The sequence below is a fragment of the Camelus dromedarius genome, chromosome 19 (genome assembly GCF_036321535.1).
Source record: "Camelus dromedarius isolate mCamDro1 chromosome 19, mCamDro1.pat, whole genome shotgun sequence".
Lineage (NCBI taxonomy): Eukaryota > Metazoa > Chordata > Mammalia > Artiodactyla > Camelidae > Camelus > Camelus dromedarius.
This window is the reverse complement of record NC_087454.1, coordinates 30,184,400-30,203,108: the sequence shown is the minus strand read 5'-3', so window position 1 is coordinate 30,203,108 and position 18,709 is coordinate 30,184,400. Positions and strand designations below refer to the sequence as shown.

General features: G+C 33.3%; 2 protein-coding genes across 12 annotated transcripts in view; one reads left to right on the top strand and one right to left on the bottom strand.

The window, feature by feature from the left end:
• Positions 1-18,709, top strand: part of SUPT3H (SPT3 homolog, SAGA and STAGA complex component) — a 385,861-nt gene that overhangs the window by 7,259 nt on the left and 359,893 nt on the right. For all 6 annotated transcript variants that reach the window (XM_031434604.2, XM_031434603.2, XM_031434607.2 and 3 more), the window contains one exon: positions 5,143-5,243. In XM_031434604.2, the coding sequence (XP_031290464.1) occupies positions 5,143-5,243 (101 nt within the window). Of the gene's footprint in view, positions 1-5,142; positions 5,244-18,709 lie in introns of those variants that run through there.
• Positions 1-18,709, bottom strand: part of RUNX2 (RUNX family transcription factor 2) — a 300,299-nt gene that overhangs the window by 257,085 nt on the left and 24,505 nt on the right. The gene's annotated exons all lie outside the window — the stretch shown is intronic.

Genomic DNA, 18,709 nt, shown 5'->3' with positions numbered 1-18,709 from the left:
TGTATCTGGAGAGGCTTCTTGGCAGTGTCGAGCTTAGGTCCGGCTTTTCTAGACCTTGTGGAGTTGGATAGGGGGAGAGGAAACAAAAGGTATTGCAAGCAGGGAGGACTTGTCGAGAAAAGGTTCAGAAGAACGTGAGATGGTTCTAGAAACGGAGAATGTTTCATTTGACTGCTCTACAAAAGGAGGCAGGAGAGGTCAGGTGAGACTGATTTGAGACAAATTTTATCTTCCCGGGAAAGCAGAGCCATTTGGGGCTTCGAGTTAGAGGAGTAGAAAGAGTGCTGCGGGGGTGATCAGAGTGCCTGGCTATAGCAGGGAAGAAGCTACAGAGTCAAACAAGCCTCGGAGTTTTTGACCTCGTGTGACTGAAGAGGTGTTGCTCTTACAGACAGGGAAGCAGGTTTGGTGGGAGAAATGTACCAGGAGGTAGTATAATATGGTACAGAGAAGAGTTTTTTCCATCAGTGAATATGAAGTCTTTGTTAATTATATTAAAATGGTGGGTCTCCCCGTATAGTTAATAACTTGTCATTTTGATCATTAGGTGTTCCTTATGAATGTTTATCATTTCTTATCTATATTAATTACAATCAAGCTGATTTTGGTTAGGAAGTACTTATTCCTGTTCTAGTAGTTTTTAAGAAAAATAATTGCTCAGTGATTGGTGAGGCAGCAGATTTCCCCAGATCATATATTGCTCTTTGTGGTGCATCATAATTTTCATAGTATGTTCAGTTGTGGATTTACTTCATTTAACGGTAATCCAGTGAGAGATGGGTGGTTTGGATTTGCTCTTATCTGTTTGTGTGTGTGTTTTAAGTTGTAGTTAAATATGGTGTATTTTCAGATTGTAACAAGCGTTATATCCCAGTTCAATTTTCCCATAATGATTAACTGGGTCTGATGTTCCTCCCCTTGTTTCATAATATCTTGTGCATTATCTCTAAACACATTCCGTTGGGCATGTCTGTAAGCTACTACATGGCAGGGAAGTCTTTCTTATTTTTTTTGTTAATACCGAGCATCAGCTGTGTCGGGCAGTCAATTAGGTACCAAAATTACAGTTAAAACAGAATCCCTGTCCTTAAGGAGTTAGCAGTTTTAAGGATGAGGAACTAAACTACGGTGTGAGAAGTGGTATGATAGATGCATCTTATTTCAGGTTTTGAACTCATTCGAAGTATGTAAGTGAATACAAATGATTTTTAGTTAGTTATTAAAATACAATTGGCAGCAGCTTCAGAAAAATGATAAATTATATGTGAATCATGTGCTCTTTGAATGATTTATTCTACTAGATAACTGAATAGGCACTTGAGTTTTATGCCTTCTAAAGTCCGCTTGACATGGGACATATGTATAAATATATTGGAATTACCATTGTGTTATCCTAAACACTAGGTATGGAAGTTTAAAAATTTTTCACATTTTAATTTGTTTATTTTTTGCATTCTCAGTGATTGATCATTATTTTTCACAGCAGGAGAAATTTATAACATGATGTAACTTGAGGTTTTGTTTTGCTTTTTTTAAACAACAGAACTAAAATGTAGTGTATAATAGAGTAGGCTTAACCATAATTGCTTCCTGCCTTTGGAGTTCTATGAAAATGAAAATGTTCTGATTATAACAGTTTTCTATTATGTTATGTAGGATGCTCAGGTTATGATGATTGAAATTGAGACTCTGTAGATGTTCAGAATCAGTTACATAGGTCTACTGAATTAATTTTTCTCAGCAGTGATATAATAGAAGAAATAATTTAAAAGTTCCACTTTTAATAAACAGGTAGACTGATTTCACAATCCAGATTTTGACATTGTTTTGAGGGTGTAATAATAAAGTAATAAAGGTTTCAACTCAGGTATTTTAAGCTGAAGATGTTTCATGGTATTTCTTTGGTCATTTAGTCACTAAAAATATGGGCTATAAATAGAAATCCAGTAACATGTTCATAACATTTTTGTTTAATTCACATTTATGATACATAATTTTACTATTGTTAAAATTTTTTATTGTTGCAATATTTTCTGAGAGAAAGGGTATATCCTTAAATTCCATTATTCTTATTAAAAAATGTTTTTTAAACTCTGAAGTAGGCTTTTACAGGTGTGACATAGTATTGGCTATGGGCTTAATAATCAAGTTTAAGTCTAAGTATTAATCAGAGATGAACTTACTCGAGTTCACATTTAAACTGTGGCATGTTGAAATAATCTGGGTCTCCATCTGCACATCTGAATTCATTTTATGGCAAACAGCTGCATTTGAATTGAAAGCTAAAACAACTGCAGGACATTAACTCATTGAGAAGATTACAGTAGGTTTTCAGTTCCATGTTAACTGTATTTATTAGAGAAAATTGACTTGAGTGCTTCTGCTTTTAACCAACATTTTTTTTTTTTAATGTCTGGGAGATAGGAAATAAAGCATTGGAATGATAGGACTTTGATGTGTAAAGAAGTTAATGTCTGAAGAAGTTAATTATCTAAATCATCAAACAAAATGTGGGCACAGGAAATAATTATTTTGAAGATTCTAATGAGCTATCAGCTCATCATGTCAAGAAAGATGTTATTCACCTGTTTGATTTCAAAATTAAATAACTTGACTGTGAAAGGATGATCGTGGTTATAATAAACTAGAATTGAGACCTTTACCCTCTTACCAATAAATACTCTTGATATGAAACATTTGCAGTAAGGGCACAACCTAAGAAAGCTGTGGTTTTAGTATGAATTTACTTTCTGAAATGTCTCCTCTTCAGAGAGCGTTAAAGCCGGGTGGCTGAATTTGCAAAATGAAAAAGGGGCATTTACTCCAGCAGTGTCTCAGGACGCTTGGCCACAGGATAATCCCACAGAATGGCGTGCCTTCAAATCTGATATGAGTCAACTTAAATCATAACTGTTTTTGGAGACTGGGGTTAATATGTAATCTTTGCATTTGACATTTTCTCCAGGATATCCTATCTTTGTCAGTCTTCTGCTGGGACGTGTGAAACACTTTCTGAGGTCATTGGGAAAGCCAAGTTCCTTTTTTGTCATGTTGTCCTGATTCTGTAGGACTGTTCCTGGAAGCACTTGCTTTCCTGTGTTACTTTTTCCCGATCTTGGACTGGTGATGTGACTTTTTTTTTAAACCTGAGTTCCAAATGGTGATGGCTGTTTCTTTCCCTATATTATTTGTAGAAAAAAGTACCTACTCCAAAAAAGTCATTGTGAATAAAACGGACAAATTTAGTCTTAAAAAGACTGATGGTCTCTCATAGCATTAGAATTTTGGTTTTTAGGCTCAGTTGGAGTGAAACATTTTTCCTTTTCTTTCTGTGCTCTTGCATTCTGTCTAGTGGTTTTGGCCTGGCCCTTAGGGCCCTCAGGTTGGCAGATCATTGGTCCTGCCCCAGAATGATACGGGGCCATTCAGCCCCCCAGCTAGTATGCTGCTTGTCTTAGGTCTCTGTCCTTTTGCTTCCTCAAAAGCTTCAGATGTGGCCTGTCTCAGGCAGTGGTTTTTGTAGCAGTTTGTTTTTTCTGCTTTCCTCATGGGGCCCAGTCTTTCCATCTCAGCCCTTGGTGAATAATGCTCTGGTTCAAGTTTCCTTTTGTCAGTTTTAGCCTCCATTGCCCACAGAAGTGGTCAGATTAGAGGATGTATTAAGATAAATTTGATAGCAATGTGAAGCATGAACTGAAATGCAAAGACAGGAGCTGTAAAGAGAGCTCAGCAAGAAGAGGAGGATGTAAAAACATGAAGTAGAGTTTACTTGGCTTCTTACAAATTGTAGGGTGCAGGAGTCAATGAGCTTTTGAGCTAGGCTGTCTAGTCACAGTAGTGGTGTCAGTAGTGAAAACAACTTATTTTATAAGGAAACTGGTATTCGTATTGAGTTGTATTGAGTTCTTTTAGTGAAGATATTCAAGTTTCTTAAACTTTGTGACTGAAATAAGGATGATCTAAATTTGTCATATAAAAGCTTTTAGCAGATCAAGAAAGGGAGAAAAGTTCTTGAGTTCTATTTGTAGTAATAGCTAACATTTTGTGTTGACTGTGTGCTAAGAACTGTTCTGAATACTTTGTACGTGTTCTTTTAATCTTTACAACAACCTTTAGAGTATGCGATTATCATTCCCATTTTACAGATGAGAAAACTGAAGAAGGAAGAAGTTAAGAAACTTGCCCCTAGTGTTAGTAAATTAGCAGAGCTGGGATTCTAACCTAGGCAGTCTGACTTCTGACTCCTAATTATTTTACTGTATATATAGTTTTCTCAGTACTGCTTTATTTTATTATATATTTTAAATTTGTAAATTCTTCTTTAATCTGCAAAGTATTTTTTAAAGAAAATGATAGTATTGCAAAGTTTTCATAAGCATAAAATAATAACTAACATTTATTGAGTACTGACTGTGTCCTTGAGGTAAAATCCCTGAGGCTTTTATCTGCTTTTACTACTTTAATGTTATTTTCACTAATTCTTCTTTATGGGACTGCCACATGCAATAAATAAAACGGCGTACATTAGGATTGGCATTTAGTTTTCCCTTTATACATTGGCTTAATTTTATTGGGAAAAGTCATTTTAAATTGATGAGTTATTTAACCATAAGATTATAAAATATCAGAGTGCTAACTTCTGATCTCCTGATTGGCTTTATTTGTATCGTTTATATTTTAGGCTTTTGTTCAAATGGGAATTAGATTATGCTATGGTTTTCTAACTTTGTATTTTACAGCTGTGCAACTGTTTCTTTAAATGAAATCCTACTTGGAACCCCAGTATATAATATAGAAAAATCCGAGTTGTTCTGGTGTTCTGGATGGACTCTTAGGGCTCCCTGGAACACATTTTGGAAAACCACTGAGCTCTATTAAAATATTTTAATGAGTTTTTTCTTCCAGTACTTATTACAAAATGTATACTGAAATGTTTATCACTCAAGTGAGTAATTTTTTGATAGCACACTTGGCTAAGCAGTTTTTTTAACCTCTTTCATTTTAATAAAGGTCACTAAGTATAAACAGATCAGATTTACGTAAAACAAATCAGAAATGTAAAGTTTCTATACTTTTTGAAGTAATTTATAAGTGCTTGCATTTCCCATGCATTCTGTAAGCTTATTTCTCTTTTTTACTTAGATGAATAATACTGCAGCCAGCCCCATGTCTACTGCCACTTCAAGTAGTGGAAGAGGTACAGGGAAGTCTATCAGCTTTGCAGCAGAATTGCAGAGTATGATGTAAGTACATCTCTCTCTCACTTATTACTATTTAAAGTTTATTCATGTTGATAAAAGACAACAGAAATAAGATTTATAAAACTTAACTTGGAAATTTGTACTTAATCAAGTAAAAATGGAATAGCCCGATAACATTTTAAACAACCATGTACAGAAGGGACAAATTGGTTAAAAATACTGCAATGATAATGTATTCAAAAAGTAAGTATTGGTTCATCTTTATAAAAGAATGAACAATCACAGAAACATTTTTGCTTTATTATCTGCCCAAATCTGTGTTATGGATTATTACTATTTTAGTTTTAGATAGAAAAAATTTTGAGAGTGATTATGTTCTTGGATAGTTGGAAATATTTTCCCAGAGTTCTCAGTTTTTCTCAAATGTCATAATAATCCAATGAGCCTAACTTAAATTTGTTTTCAGTTTTGATAATATGTGAAATCACTGTATTTCAGAACTTGAGAAAAAACATAGGACATCTTAAAAACACATTTAGTTTTTGAGAAATTGCAATCATTACTATTTCTTTCCTAAGCTCTTTTCAACTTGATTTCTGGCTTTTCATTAAGTGAGACTGCATGTCTTGATTTGATGAAAGGTAGTGTATTTATTGGAAATTTCTGCTGGCACACGTTAGTCTTTCTTTCTTACTGGTTCAGGAGACAATGTTTTGCATAAGGAGGACAACACATTAGAGGTCTTCTTTTCTTATGGATACATTATTCATGACATACCCAGCAGCTTGAAAAGAACGTTTCTGTTGAAGATTTAAGTGCCTTCCTCTTGTGGGTGTAAATTGATAGCCTTCATGGTGGGTTAACTCCACTGTGTGATGGTTGTTCAGAGGAAAAATGAGTTTGAGCGTATATCTAACAATTGCTTGGTGAAGATACTTTATTTTTTATTTTATTGTATTTATTTTTGTTTGTTTGTTTGTAAGATACTTTAAACCAAATTGAAAACATTTAGGTGATAGATTCTCAAACTTTTTGGTCTTGGGATCCTAATTATCAAAAGCCTTAATCAGCGGTTTTGATGTTAATTCTGTCTATTAATATTTATTGCTTGGAGTTTAAAACTGAGAAATCAACTGTTTATTAATTTATTTAAAAAATAATAAACCTATTATATGTTAACATAAGTAATATATGCCCTGTAAAAATAATTATATTCTAAAACCAAAAACTGGTAACACATTTTGGTAGATAAGATGAGAATAAATGTGTTAATTTAGGAGCTGTATGAGGTAAGGCTGTGTTTTAAATTATGGAAAATTTTAAGGGTTTCTGCTTGAATACACTTGTGTATCTAAGTTTTATCATTATAGTTTATAGCTTTATACTAAGATGCTTTTATGTTTTGCTATGTTAATTATGTTTAAAAATACTAGACATATTTTAGAATGTTTATACTAAAGTGAGGAAATTAATTTTCCTGTAGAGTTGATTCATTGATTTACTTTCTATTTTTAAAAACTCTTAATTTTGAAAGTTTCAAACTCATAAAATTATTGGAATAGTCTAGTGAACCCCATGCATCCATCATCAGACAAACAATAATTGTGTTTTTTTCAGTCTTTAACCTTTCCTCCTACTCTTCATTTATTAATTTTTGGGGGGAGGGGGAGGTACTTAGATTTATTTGTTTAATGGAGATACTGGGCATTGAACCCAGGACCTCGTGCAAGCTAAGTGGGCACTCTACTACTGAGCTCTTTACCTCCCCCCCATTTACTTTTTTTTTCTAGATGTAATATTTTAAAGCAAATCCCAGATACCATATTTCAAATTCGGTGTTATATAGTAAAACAACATATTTATTAGTAAGTAAAAAAACATGCGCCATAGCAGAAGTCAGCAAACTATGGCCATCGGTCCATAGACTGGCTGCTTGTCTTTGAAAAAGATTTTCTTGGACCACAGTCACTCATCAATTATCTATTATCTTCTCTGCTTTCATGCTACATGGTGGAGTTGAGTATTTGTGACAGAGACCATATGGCCTGTAAAGCTGAAAATATTGACTCTATGGCCCTTTACAGAAAGTTTGATGAGCCCTTGTCTATGGAAACCGCCCTCCATAAGAGGAAAGCTGTATCTTCTTTTGTCATTTATACTTAGGAGAGGTTCTACTTAGTGCATTTGATAGACTGCAGGCCACTTAAGAAAACTGAGAAAAAATAAAAGCTAAATTCAGCACTTTCTTATTAAATACTTTTGCAAACATCTTCCCAGCTAATGTGCTTAAGCTGGATTCAGAATGTGAAAGTTATTGTTGGCCACAGCTTTGGAAGAAATGTACATTTTCCTTCTATTTCAGACCTCATAGAGAGGCCACTCCTAATAGTTACATTCATCATTTATGGTCTGAAGTTATTTTTTTCTCCTTATGAATTGCTTCATAGAACAGGAAAATAGGGCCAGGATTAGGGGAATCCTTTTTAATTTACCAATATTTTCTATTGGTATAAGGTTTTCAGGCTTTTGATTATATAAAATTAGAATCAATATGCATTTGATCCTTGCTTATTTGATTTTAAATGAGAAATTGCAGACTTAACTCTCTGTTTGTTTTATGTTGTAGGAATTTCATTCTGTGAATCTCTGCTTTTTTCTTTTCCTGCATTTTCACAGTTTTTCTGTTGCATTGTACTGCTCTGTTTTAATCCTGTGCTGCTGCTGTGTTCCCTACCCATTCACCACTAATGAGCTGTTTTTCTCTTGGCTCCCTGTCCTCTAAATAAGTAACAGTATTGTTGTGTCATTTCCAGGGGATGGTGTCACTGAAAGGGATCTAGTTGTTGAGCACAAATGAAATTGTCTTGATCTGCTATTAAATATAGACCTGGCAGCTAGTCTGTTCTCCTGTTAGAGCCTTGACAGGACTGACCATATTTCAAGAGTGGGTGATAAATACTGCTAGTGCAGCCTTCCTTAGGAAGTGCTTCTACAGATTTTAAACTAAAGGATGGGCAGTCAGACAGTTGCTACCAGGTTCTCAGCGCATCTAACTGAGCACATTTGCTGTATGCTCCTTATCATAGCTCTGTGAATAACACGTGCTGGAAAGTCCAGAGGCTTTTCATTTTTAAGTTACTGAACTGAAGTAGCCTGTGAGTTAGAAAGTGAAATCTTTTCAATCCACATTACAGGTATTTTGGCAGACTTCTTAAGAATTGAAATGCACTTCAAGGAATCTTCATTGGACTTTCTCTTATTTTACTCATTTATAAATTTCTTGCCTTGTTATATTGTACTTTTTCAGGTTTATAGCCCTGGTGATAATGTCAGGTTTCACTGTTTGGTAGTATTTAATAATTCTCATGTGACCAAATTTTTAAAAAAAAAGGATTTTGTTTGTATACTGCTTATATTTTATATGAATTTTTCTAAATGAAAATTTAATCCTTATTTAAAATCCACGGATTGAAAAAAATTTTCTAAATCAGTTTTCTTTTTGTACGATAAAATTCACTCCTTTAAGTGTGCTATTCTGCAAGTTTTACATTCTTAAAAATCAACATTATTGAGCCCTTATATGGGAGGGCCTAAATGCCTTCACAATAGTCTGGCAGTAGAGAAGGGTTGTGGAGACCAATAATTGTCATGTAGTAGGATGTGAAAAATTCCATGGTAGTATCGAGGAGGGGGATATGAACTTCTGAGTGTAAACATCCTAGCTTTAGGTCTGTACCTGTAACTGCTTCCTGGAACGTCCACTGAGTAGTCTGTGAGCACTTTAAACTTAGTATGTCCAAAACTGAACTAAAAGTTTTCTCTGTAAGATTTGCTTCTTCTCTTAGGAATTTTTTTTGCAGGGGGAGGTAATTAGGTTTATTTATTTATTTAGTTTTTTGTAGGAGGTATGGGGATTGAACCCAGCACCTCGTGCATGCTAAGCATGCGCTCTACCTCTTGAGCTGTACCCTCCCCCCCCTTAGGAATTTTTGGGATAAATGGCAACAATCATTTATTCATTGCTACACGAGCCTAGGGCATGGTTGTGTGTGTGGAATGGTTATCACTTGGCTGTGATTTAGCATTATGAAGTTACAAGCTGTGAAAGAATATATTCCCAGTTCTGTCCTTTCCTTGATCTGACTTTAAAAGGACTTAATCTATAAATATTTGAATTAGTAATAGATATTTATTAAACTGACACAGGGTTCCTTCAAACAGTGAGTTTTCCTGGTGCATTTAAGATTTTCAGGAAACTGGAGGAAAGAAATTCTTAAAGATAAGAAGGTCTAACATTAGCAAATTATAGTTTCAGATGCTTTAATAATACCATACTAGTGAATGCTATTATGTGTACCAGGCACTCTCCTGAGTATTTCCATATACTATTTCATTTAATCATCACCCAACCCTATGAGGAGGATACCGGTATTCCCTTTCATAGATAAGGAAACTGAGACACAAAGGTAGTAACTCACCAAAAATTGCCATTACAGTAAGTGTAAAACCTCGATTTAAGCCAGGAAGTCTTAACTCCAGAGTTCATGCTCTTGACACATTATGTTAAACTACACTGCAATCAACAAAGCTCATTTTGATTTATAACATCTAGCTTGCAAATGAGCTTTTACCAACTTGTGTGTGACTAGTGTACTGTAATGAAGTAATAATGGGAAAGCTGAGTAATTGTTCAGTTAATTACTGTTATTAGTGATGAGGTCTAATTTTTATAATAAGTATTGCATTAGGTTGCTATGTTAAGTTGCTGTTTTCATATTATCATAGCATTTATTTCAGTTTCCTATACCTAACCACCAAATCTTTTTATGCAAGACCATATCAGTAACCAAAAGCAAGTGTAATTTTTCATAGAAATTAAATACTGTATACTCCTTATTAGATACTTATTATTTGTGTTATTTCATAGTTTTGGATGTAAACATGGCCCTGTTGTTGAATATTGAAATGTCTATCCTACTTTTATATTTTATCACTGGTAAATAATATTTTAATTCTTGACATTTAAATTACATTAAAATTTATGGATAAACTTATCCTTGTACTTTTTTGTGAAATGCATCTGTTTGGAATGTTTTAAGGTATACATACACTGGTTTATAAATATAGTGATAATGAAGAAGATTTTCAAGTTGTAATATAAAATTGGTCACAGTCTTTCCTGAAAGTGAGAAAATGTGCAAAAGTTGATTGAGAATATACAGGCCCTGTGTAAGTGAAAGTTTATATACTTTTTGCCTTTCAGAAATGAAATAAGGTAATGTTTAAGTTGCTAGATCCAACTGAATTAAGTGCTTGCATTGAAAGAATGTATCTTCTTATAAATGTGAGAAAATAAAATTTTCGGTTTACATTTAAATATCTCTATCAATTATTTTATGAAAAGAAAATACCTAGGCCTTTTATTTTAGGATAGCATGCATGTAATTACCAGAGGGAAAAAACATTTTGCTCAGTCTTAGAAATGAATTCTTGAAATTCAGGGAAATGGAGTCATTTTAACAATTTGGTGAGAAAATCCTTAGCTGTGTCGGGGAAAAACAGATAAAAATTTAGAAAAATGACCAATTTGTCATTCTAAGATTGCAGTGCTGTGTGGTTGCAAGTTATTACACCAGTCAGTGGGAGCATCTGTTTGGAACGAATTTCATGACAGAAACAAGACCTACCTGATACTCAGTTATTCATTGACTTCACTGATCTTTAGTGTTAATATTTGTATGTTAAATATTATATGATTATATAATATACTGTGTTCCTGAGTGCTTCACTAGACCCTGCTGAAGGTGTTATGTAGCATATGGTTTTTGTGTTGTATTGACTTTCTAAAATCTGAAAACTTCTGAATTCTGAAATATATCTTTCAGATAAGGCATTGAGGATTTGTATCTATCTCATAGGGTGTACATGAAAACTAAATGAGATACCACATCAAAGCATATAGTTTTGTTCCTGGCACATAATAAACACTGTCTTGTTGTTATGATTGCATTTAGAAGAATAATTATCATCATCAACATGTTGATTTAGGAAGTTTATTATAAAAATGTTTCAAGTGCAGGGGGCAATGTTTGTAGTTTTATGGGCAGAAGTTTTATAGAGAAAAAAATTGATTTGTCTGTATAATAGTGTGCTGTTCAGTAGAACTTTCTGTAGTGATAGGAATTTCTATTTCTACGCTCTCCAGTGTGATAGCCACTAACCACATGTAGTGAGCACATTAAATGAGCTAGGCAACTGAGCAATTGAATTTTGCATATTTTAATTAATTTAAATTTAAGTAGCTACATGTAGCAAGTGGCTACCTTATTGGACAACATAGAAGAAATACAGCAAATATAAATAATACATGGAATACTACTTTTCTGGTATGCTTATATTTTTATTGAAACTGGAAAAATACATTTTAAATGTTATTATGATTTTACTTTGTATTTGATTTATTTTGTACTCTTAACGCTGTCATTGATTTACTTTTTTACTTTTTTTTGTTTTTTTTTTTTTGCTTGTCATTGTCTTATAGTTCTTTAACGATTTGGGGATGTTAATTTTTGGTTACTTTGGCAGGTCCAGTTTGATTGGGAGAGGTTTAATATCACATTCATGTTCCATTTTGTAGACAGTCTGGATAATGTTGAGGTGTGTTTCTTAAAAATGTTCTTTTGTGAATTTACATAATATATTTATACTTAGTCTTTCTGAAAATCCTATGACTGTAACTCTGAATATATTGTATTGCACTTGATTATCATACCAGTGTGTGTAACCAAATGTATAACGTCATTGTGTGTTTTGGGCACTCGTTTTCAAATAACTAGATTTGCACAATTTCTGGTAGCTATAAAGTTAGCAGTATGTTATGTAGCATTTTGTCAGTTTATTTTTATTTTTAATATGCTGAGATTTTGAAAACTTATTTTTAAATGTATCAAGTTCGAGAATAATCTTTGAAAAATGTACTCGATAAAAATGGATTCTTCTATACTGAAAATATATCAGAAAGTGGTTAGTAGTTTTGGGTAGGAAATTAAAATTTCTTCTCTATGTGTTCATTCCCTCTTTACAATAAATTCTGTTGATGTAGAATGTAAACAGCTCTTAAAATTAGAACAATATGATTTTATAAAAGAGTAGTCAATTTTCAGTATAGCAGAATGGATCTTTTCGATTTTGACTATCTGTTGAGTCATAGGGTCCATGGCTGTTTTTAAGTTTGCTGAGGCACAGTTCTGATTCTCTCTAGATGTGAGACTGATAGCAGTTTTACATTACATCCAAAGAAATGGAAACTGACTTATTCTGTAATGTATTTTAATATGTCAACATACATATTAATATGTGCATGTACATATTTTTAGCATATTAAAATACATCACAAAAATATATATTAGTATGAGTATGCCTTGTGCAAATACATCTTTTTTTTGACACATCTACATTTAAACAATCTTAAGTAAAACAGCATATGCCTTTTAAAAAATACTGCAGTAATTTGGTTTTCTAACCCTCATAACATTTTTCCCTAGGACAGAATAGAATTCACAAACCACTCTTCTAGGGAAGAGCGGTGAGAACTAACCCTTCATCTCTTATCTTCGACTAACTGCTTTCTTCCTGTTTGTCTTGAAAGAACCAGGTTATGACCAGTTTTTGCCATGGCTGATAGAGTGTTACTAACCTTTTGTATCTTTCTCTGTATTACATGGGTTGGTAATGAGTGTTCAGTGGGGATAACGGTATACTAGTAATATGTTTCTGCCAGTTGTGGGTTAAATCAGACTCTTTGGGCTGGCCTGGCAATCAATTAATACTTATTTCTACAACAAAAATAACATTCTTTTTTGTGTGGAATTACTTCCAAATAGCCAAACTTGGAGTACAACCCATTTCTAAGTCAAACACTATTTTTTTATTCTGTGTTTTCCAACCTAGAATTTGGGATTAACAGTGTCCTTTGTGTCTGTAGTCCTTTAGAAGGATGTGAACAGAGATAATGTGTGTTTTTAATATACAGTATGTCTTCACAGATCTGGAATTTATAATAAAATAGAAATATTTTAAAGGCTAAATTAATATAAAGGACAGTAATGCCACATATAGGTGAGTGATTAAGATAACATGATACAGTGGAAAGGGAGCCAGAAAATCTTGGTTCACTTCTGTATTGGTAGATTTTATGTTAAGAACAAAATACCTGCTCCCTCCAAAAACAAAAACAAAAACAAAAACAAAAACAAAAACAAAAAACGAAATAAGAAACCATGCAGATGTTATGGATAGGGGAGTTGCTGTATTAGTATTTTATTCAAAATGAAGTATCTTTTATATTAGAAGCAGTTCATATTGTTTTCTGAAAAGAAAAAAAATCAGGAAATACAGAAAGATAATAAAGAATATTTTAAAGTAACTGAATTAGAGCACTGTAATGCTTTGGCATAATTCAGGTTTTTATTTATTACATATCATTAGCCCTTTTTCCCATGTCAGTAAATATATGGCATTACTTTTGTAGCTGCAATAGTTTGTATTCCATCATGATATCTTTAAGCAATCTTGTTAAATACATTTGGTTATTTCTGACTTTTCAGCTATACAGGTAGGATTTAATGAGCTTACTTTATATATAGAAATAGATCTCGCTCCCACCTTCCCTTCCCCCCTCTTTCCCTCCTGCCCTTCACCTGCTTCTCTCTTTCCCAAATCTGTATCTGTATCTTTGAGCATGTGACTGGATTCATTAGGAATAATTCCTTTAAGGTTTTTGATGACCTTCTATAAAGGCTTTAATGAGTTGTAATCCCTCCTATAGTATATGTATGCCTCGCCAATACTGAGTATTGGCGAGGCATACATATATAATATATACTATTTATATATACATTTATTTTATATGTTTATATTTATTTATATATAAATGTGATTTAATTTATGTATTTTAAGTATACATTATCATGAAAGAATTGTTCTAGTTTAGTTTTTAATTTAATTTTTAATCATTTAAACCTAAAAATTTAAAATAGTTATATGATAAAGAATTCTCCTATCCCTGTTGCCTGATTTTATTCATTCTCGGGTATTTTTTCGGGCTTTCTTTGTCCACGTTATAAACACATTTGAATATAATCTTATTTTTTCCTTTTTACACTTGGAGTTCCATTTTGTAGACATTCTTTTGTATTTGGTTTTTTAAAAAATGCACCTGGAGATCTCTGCATAGCAGTGTGCTCCAGAGAGAGAGAGAGAATATGTGTGTTTAATTTAAAGTTTTTCTAGCATTTTGTAGTTGAGTAACTGATGAATTCTGCAGCCTAAATAAACAAGGGACTCCTTTACTTTTCAAGGAAACTGAGGCAACTTCTAAATGAGTTACTTAAGTCACACAGATAAGCAAAAACAAGAAAATAAAAGCTATCTGTAACCTCTTACCAAGAGAGTCTGCTACCTTGAGGGGGTTGTGTGCATGCACATGCCTGACTTAATTTTTTTAAGTTGTTAGTAATTTGTAGTCACTACTGTGCTTTTTTTGGCATCCTGTTCCTTTACTGTGCTATTAGACAGTTATTTCATTGTGTGGATATCTATTGATTTTAATTCTGTTATTGAACCATTTGATTATTTCAAATTTTTCCACTGTTAGTAAAAATGATGTAATGAAATCTTAATACCTATTACCTCATATTATATATGAGAATTTTTGAGGCTTAAAAGCTTTTTTGATAGTAACTTCCTAATTTTTCCTCCAGGAAAGTTGGACTTTTTACATTTCAGTCCACAGTTATGAGAGTACCTCCCTTCCTCTCTGACATTTTAACAATGGAAATATTGTGCATTTCTTTGACTGCTTTACATTACAGCTTTCCTTTGACTACTGAGTTTGAAAATATTTTGGCCATTTATAGTTCTTCATTTGTGGATGTTTGTTCATATTCTTAGCACAGTTTTACCAAGTCCTGTGCTTTCCCATTGTTCATTAAGGGTTTTTAATATATTAAAGGCATCAAGCCTTTATTGATCATACATGGTAGTCTCCCCACAACCCCCCATACCCTCATCTTTTGTTTTCCCTAAGGTTTGTTTATAGTGATATCTTCTTAATACATGCGTTTTAATGTTTAATGTAGTTAAATCAGTCTTATAATTCTTTATTGCCTCTACTTTGACTGAAAGTCCTACCCTCAGTTTTTGAACAAATCATCATGTACTCCTCATGTTTCAGGCTTTCAGTTTCTACAGTTTAATATTTAATCCATTGTTTTGTTGTATAGTGCCAGAGAGGGTTCTGAGTTAAAACAATTTTACTTTAAGTTGGTTTGCCAGTGGTCTCACCACCACAAATTATATAAACCTCCCTTTTCTCTCAGAATTGAAATGCTACCTTTATCAGATAAAAAATTATTGAATTTTCTGCTTTTGTCCATTGAATTGTCTATTCCTTTGCCAGCACTACATTACTTGAGTTATTATAGCTTCTTAATATGTTTTAATATTTAGTATTACAGTTTAAGGTCACCTGCATAACTTTTCTTTTTAAAATATTTCTTGTCTCTTTTCCTGTTTTTATTCCTCCAGATGAATTTTTAGGAATCATTTTATCAAGTTCCAAGGCAAATTCTAAGTGCAAATTTTAAGCAGTTTCATTTTTCTTTTCTTTTTATGCTTTCTGCTCTATGCTCAAATTTCAGACATTGGTCTGTGTGATTCATTTTACTTTTAAAGTTGATTAATGAAATAATTTGACATTTAGAAAGTTTATTTGAAACAACACGGGATAGAAACTGACTAATGAGTGACTTGGTTAATAGCGTGTGATTAGAGACTCCGAAGAACGTCTCAGTTTTCCTTAATATTTGTTTTTCTTGCTTGAATGTAGACTTGTGCTGTGCCTGCAGTATGTTAACATCAGCCAGACTATCTCCTCAATTTTAAGTCATACAGTTATTGTCTTGCTTTTGAATGAAGAGCATGATTGGAAACAAAAGGCTAGTTTAGTTTTTTTATAGGTGTGTAAAACTATATTCCGACTAGTGGAATTACATACAAGGGAATCTATGCCATATTTGTCACAGAGAAATACGTATTTAATATATTTGTTTTATAAATGCATGAGCTAATCTAAGTGATCAAATGGATCTTATTTTGACCATTTTAATGGAAATATTTCTGTAGTTAATTTATTATAGCACATTTATGACTGTGTATGACAGGTACAATTTAATTTTTTTAAGTGAAATTTCATTGTATATATGAGGTATTGTAGTCCACTTGTACTGTATTGATGCCCTAGGACACCATAGAGGCATAAAGTGTGCTATACTCCTGTGATAAATAGTTCTACTTTGCTTTGCTGTTTGAATTTGTATTTTTTTTTTTTTTGGTGGAGTTTTTAGGTTTTTTTCTCTCCTTTTCATCCGCTGATTTTTTTGCTGTCATTGTGCCATGATTCACCTCCCAGACCCCACTTTTTGACTGCTGCTTCCAGTCTGCTATGGAGTAGTAAATTTATTAGATTGTACATAAAATAAGAGGTTGTACTCCAGGAAAGCATTACACTGTCTTCAGAGAAAGGTCGCTTGATCTTTGGTACAAAAACTTAATATCAATTTTGAGAGTTGAGTTCACTTATTACTTCTTAGTTCTGGTTTTTGGCTGTATTTTTAAATTTTTTAAATTTATTTATTTTTTAATTGAAATGCAGTCAGTTACGACGTGTTGATTTCTAGTGTATAGCACAATGTCCCAGTCATGCATATATATACACATATATTTGTTTTCATATTCTTTTTCATTAAAGGTTATTACAAGATATTGAATGTAGTTCCAAGCTACATTTTTAATAGCTAAAATTGTCAGATAGCAGGTCAAAGTTTATTTGTAAATCCTTTGGGAATCCCTAAATCTATTTTCTCAGTGAACAATGTTAAGAATTTTAGTTAGATTGCTGGGTTAGTTCAGTACACACAATTTTTTTACCTGTAAAAAATAGTCTGGAGTAATATTTTCAGCTATGTGTAATTGTCATTCATACCATTCTGAAGTGGGCAAGACTGCTGGCTGGGATTGACAGGGACGTCGGGAAGCTTGAGAGCAGTGAAGATTTGTGATGGCAACAGTGGAGTTAGGGAGAGAAAGCTAATCAAGAATATGCTTAGTGTCGCCTAAGTTGTCAAGGGCCCCAGAGTTTATAACAGCGCTCTAACAGCAGGGCTGTATAGTTTTCTATAGCATAGCTCAGCTGCTGGGCGCAGGACTAGAAAAGAAAGATAATTGGATTGATTTAAGGATATGAAGGACAGATGTAACAAGAATATTGAAATTTGAGATGTTAGGAGTTCTGATCACTGAGACTAGGCTGGTGGGGCAGGATGGAATAGGAAGGTATGAAGGAGTTGATCAGTTTGTAGAAAAATGGGAGAAGGAGAAAATTTAGAGATGTCAATGAAATATAAAATTAAGTGAAGTAGAAGAATTAGGTAAGAGCTGGAGGGCTAGAAAGTGTAGCAAAATAGAAACATCAGCTTGGACATCTCATCCTCCAAGAAGACTTCTCTGGCCTGTCCAGTCTTGTTAATTCCTTTCTGTGTGCTGGGGCACCTGGTACTCCACTGTTACAAATAAAGGTCTTTATTTTACTGTGTTCCAGGGATCTATATACGTGTCTATTTCTGTTCCCCCCTGTAAGCTTTACGAGTACAGAGCTTGTTTTAATTTTCCTGTTTTACAGTACCTGGGACCTGTTAGGTGCCTAGGAGGTGTTGAATTTAATAGAATGCATGGGAAGTTGTGTGCATAGCCGGGTAGTATGGTTTAGGAAGACAGTCTCCGTGGGAGTTGCTAAAGTTGAGAAGAGGTTACAAATCTTCAGCACAGAACAGGTAGGAATTAGGAGTGTGGGTAATCTATCTGCATACTCTGTGTCCATATTAGGAATTCAGATTACTGCTTTATTTTGGGCATTCCCTGATTTTTTTTAAGGTTTTGAACACATTGTTGTCACCGATCAGGTATTTATTTTGCTTTCTTATTAACTTTAGAACGGAAGTTTCACCATTCCCATGATTCCCTTACTATATTCACTTTAGATTCTTCTTCATCTTAGTTGCATAAAAAACATTTTTTGGTGTAATATTCTATATTTTGAGTGTCTCTGATTTACTTGAAACCTTTACTGCTTCCTTAGAAAATAAACTGTATATCGTGACTGGTTTGTAGAGGGAAGGATGGTCTGTTGGAGCATACAAATCTGAGTGAGTGCCATTAGTTCTCTTTTTTGTATTACTGTGAGGTCTTTATTATTTATAAAATTCAAATAAAAATATCCATTTCCCAGGTTTCTTATGTGGATTGAATCAGATTATGTAAGTCATTTACATAGGAGATAGGTAGGTGTTCAGTGCAAATCTCTATATAAATAAATGTCTTTTAAATTAGTTTGACTTTTATAAAGTGTTACAGACAGAATTGAACCTCAGCATATTTTTGTAGGACCACCT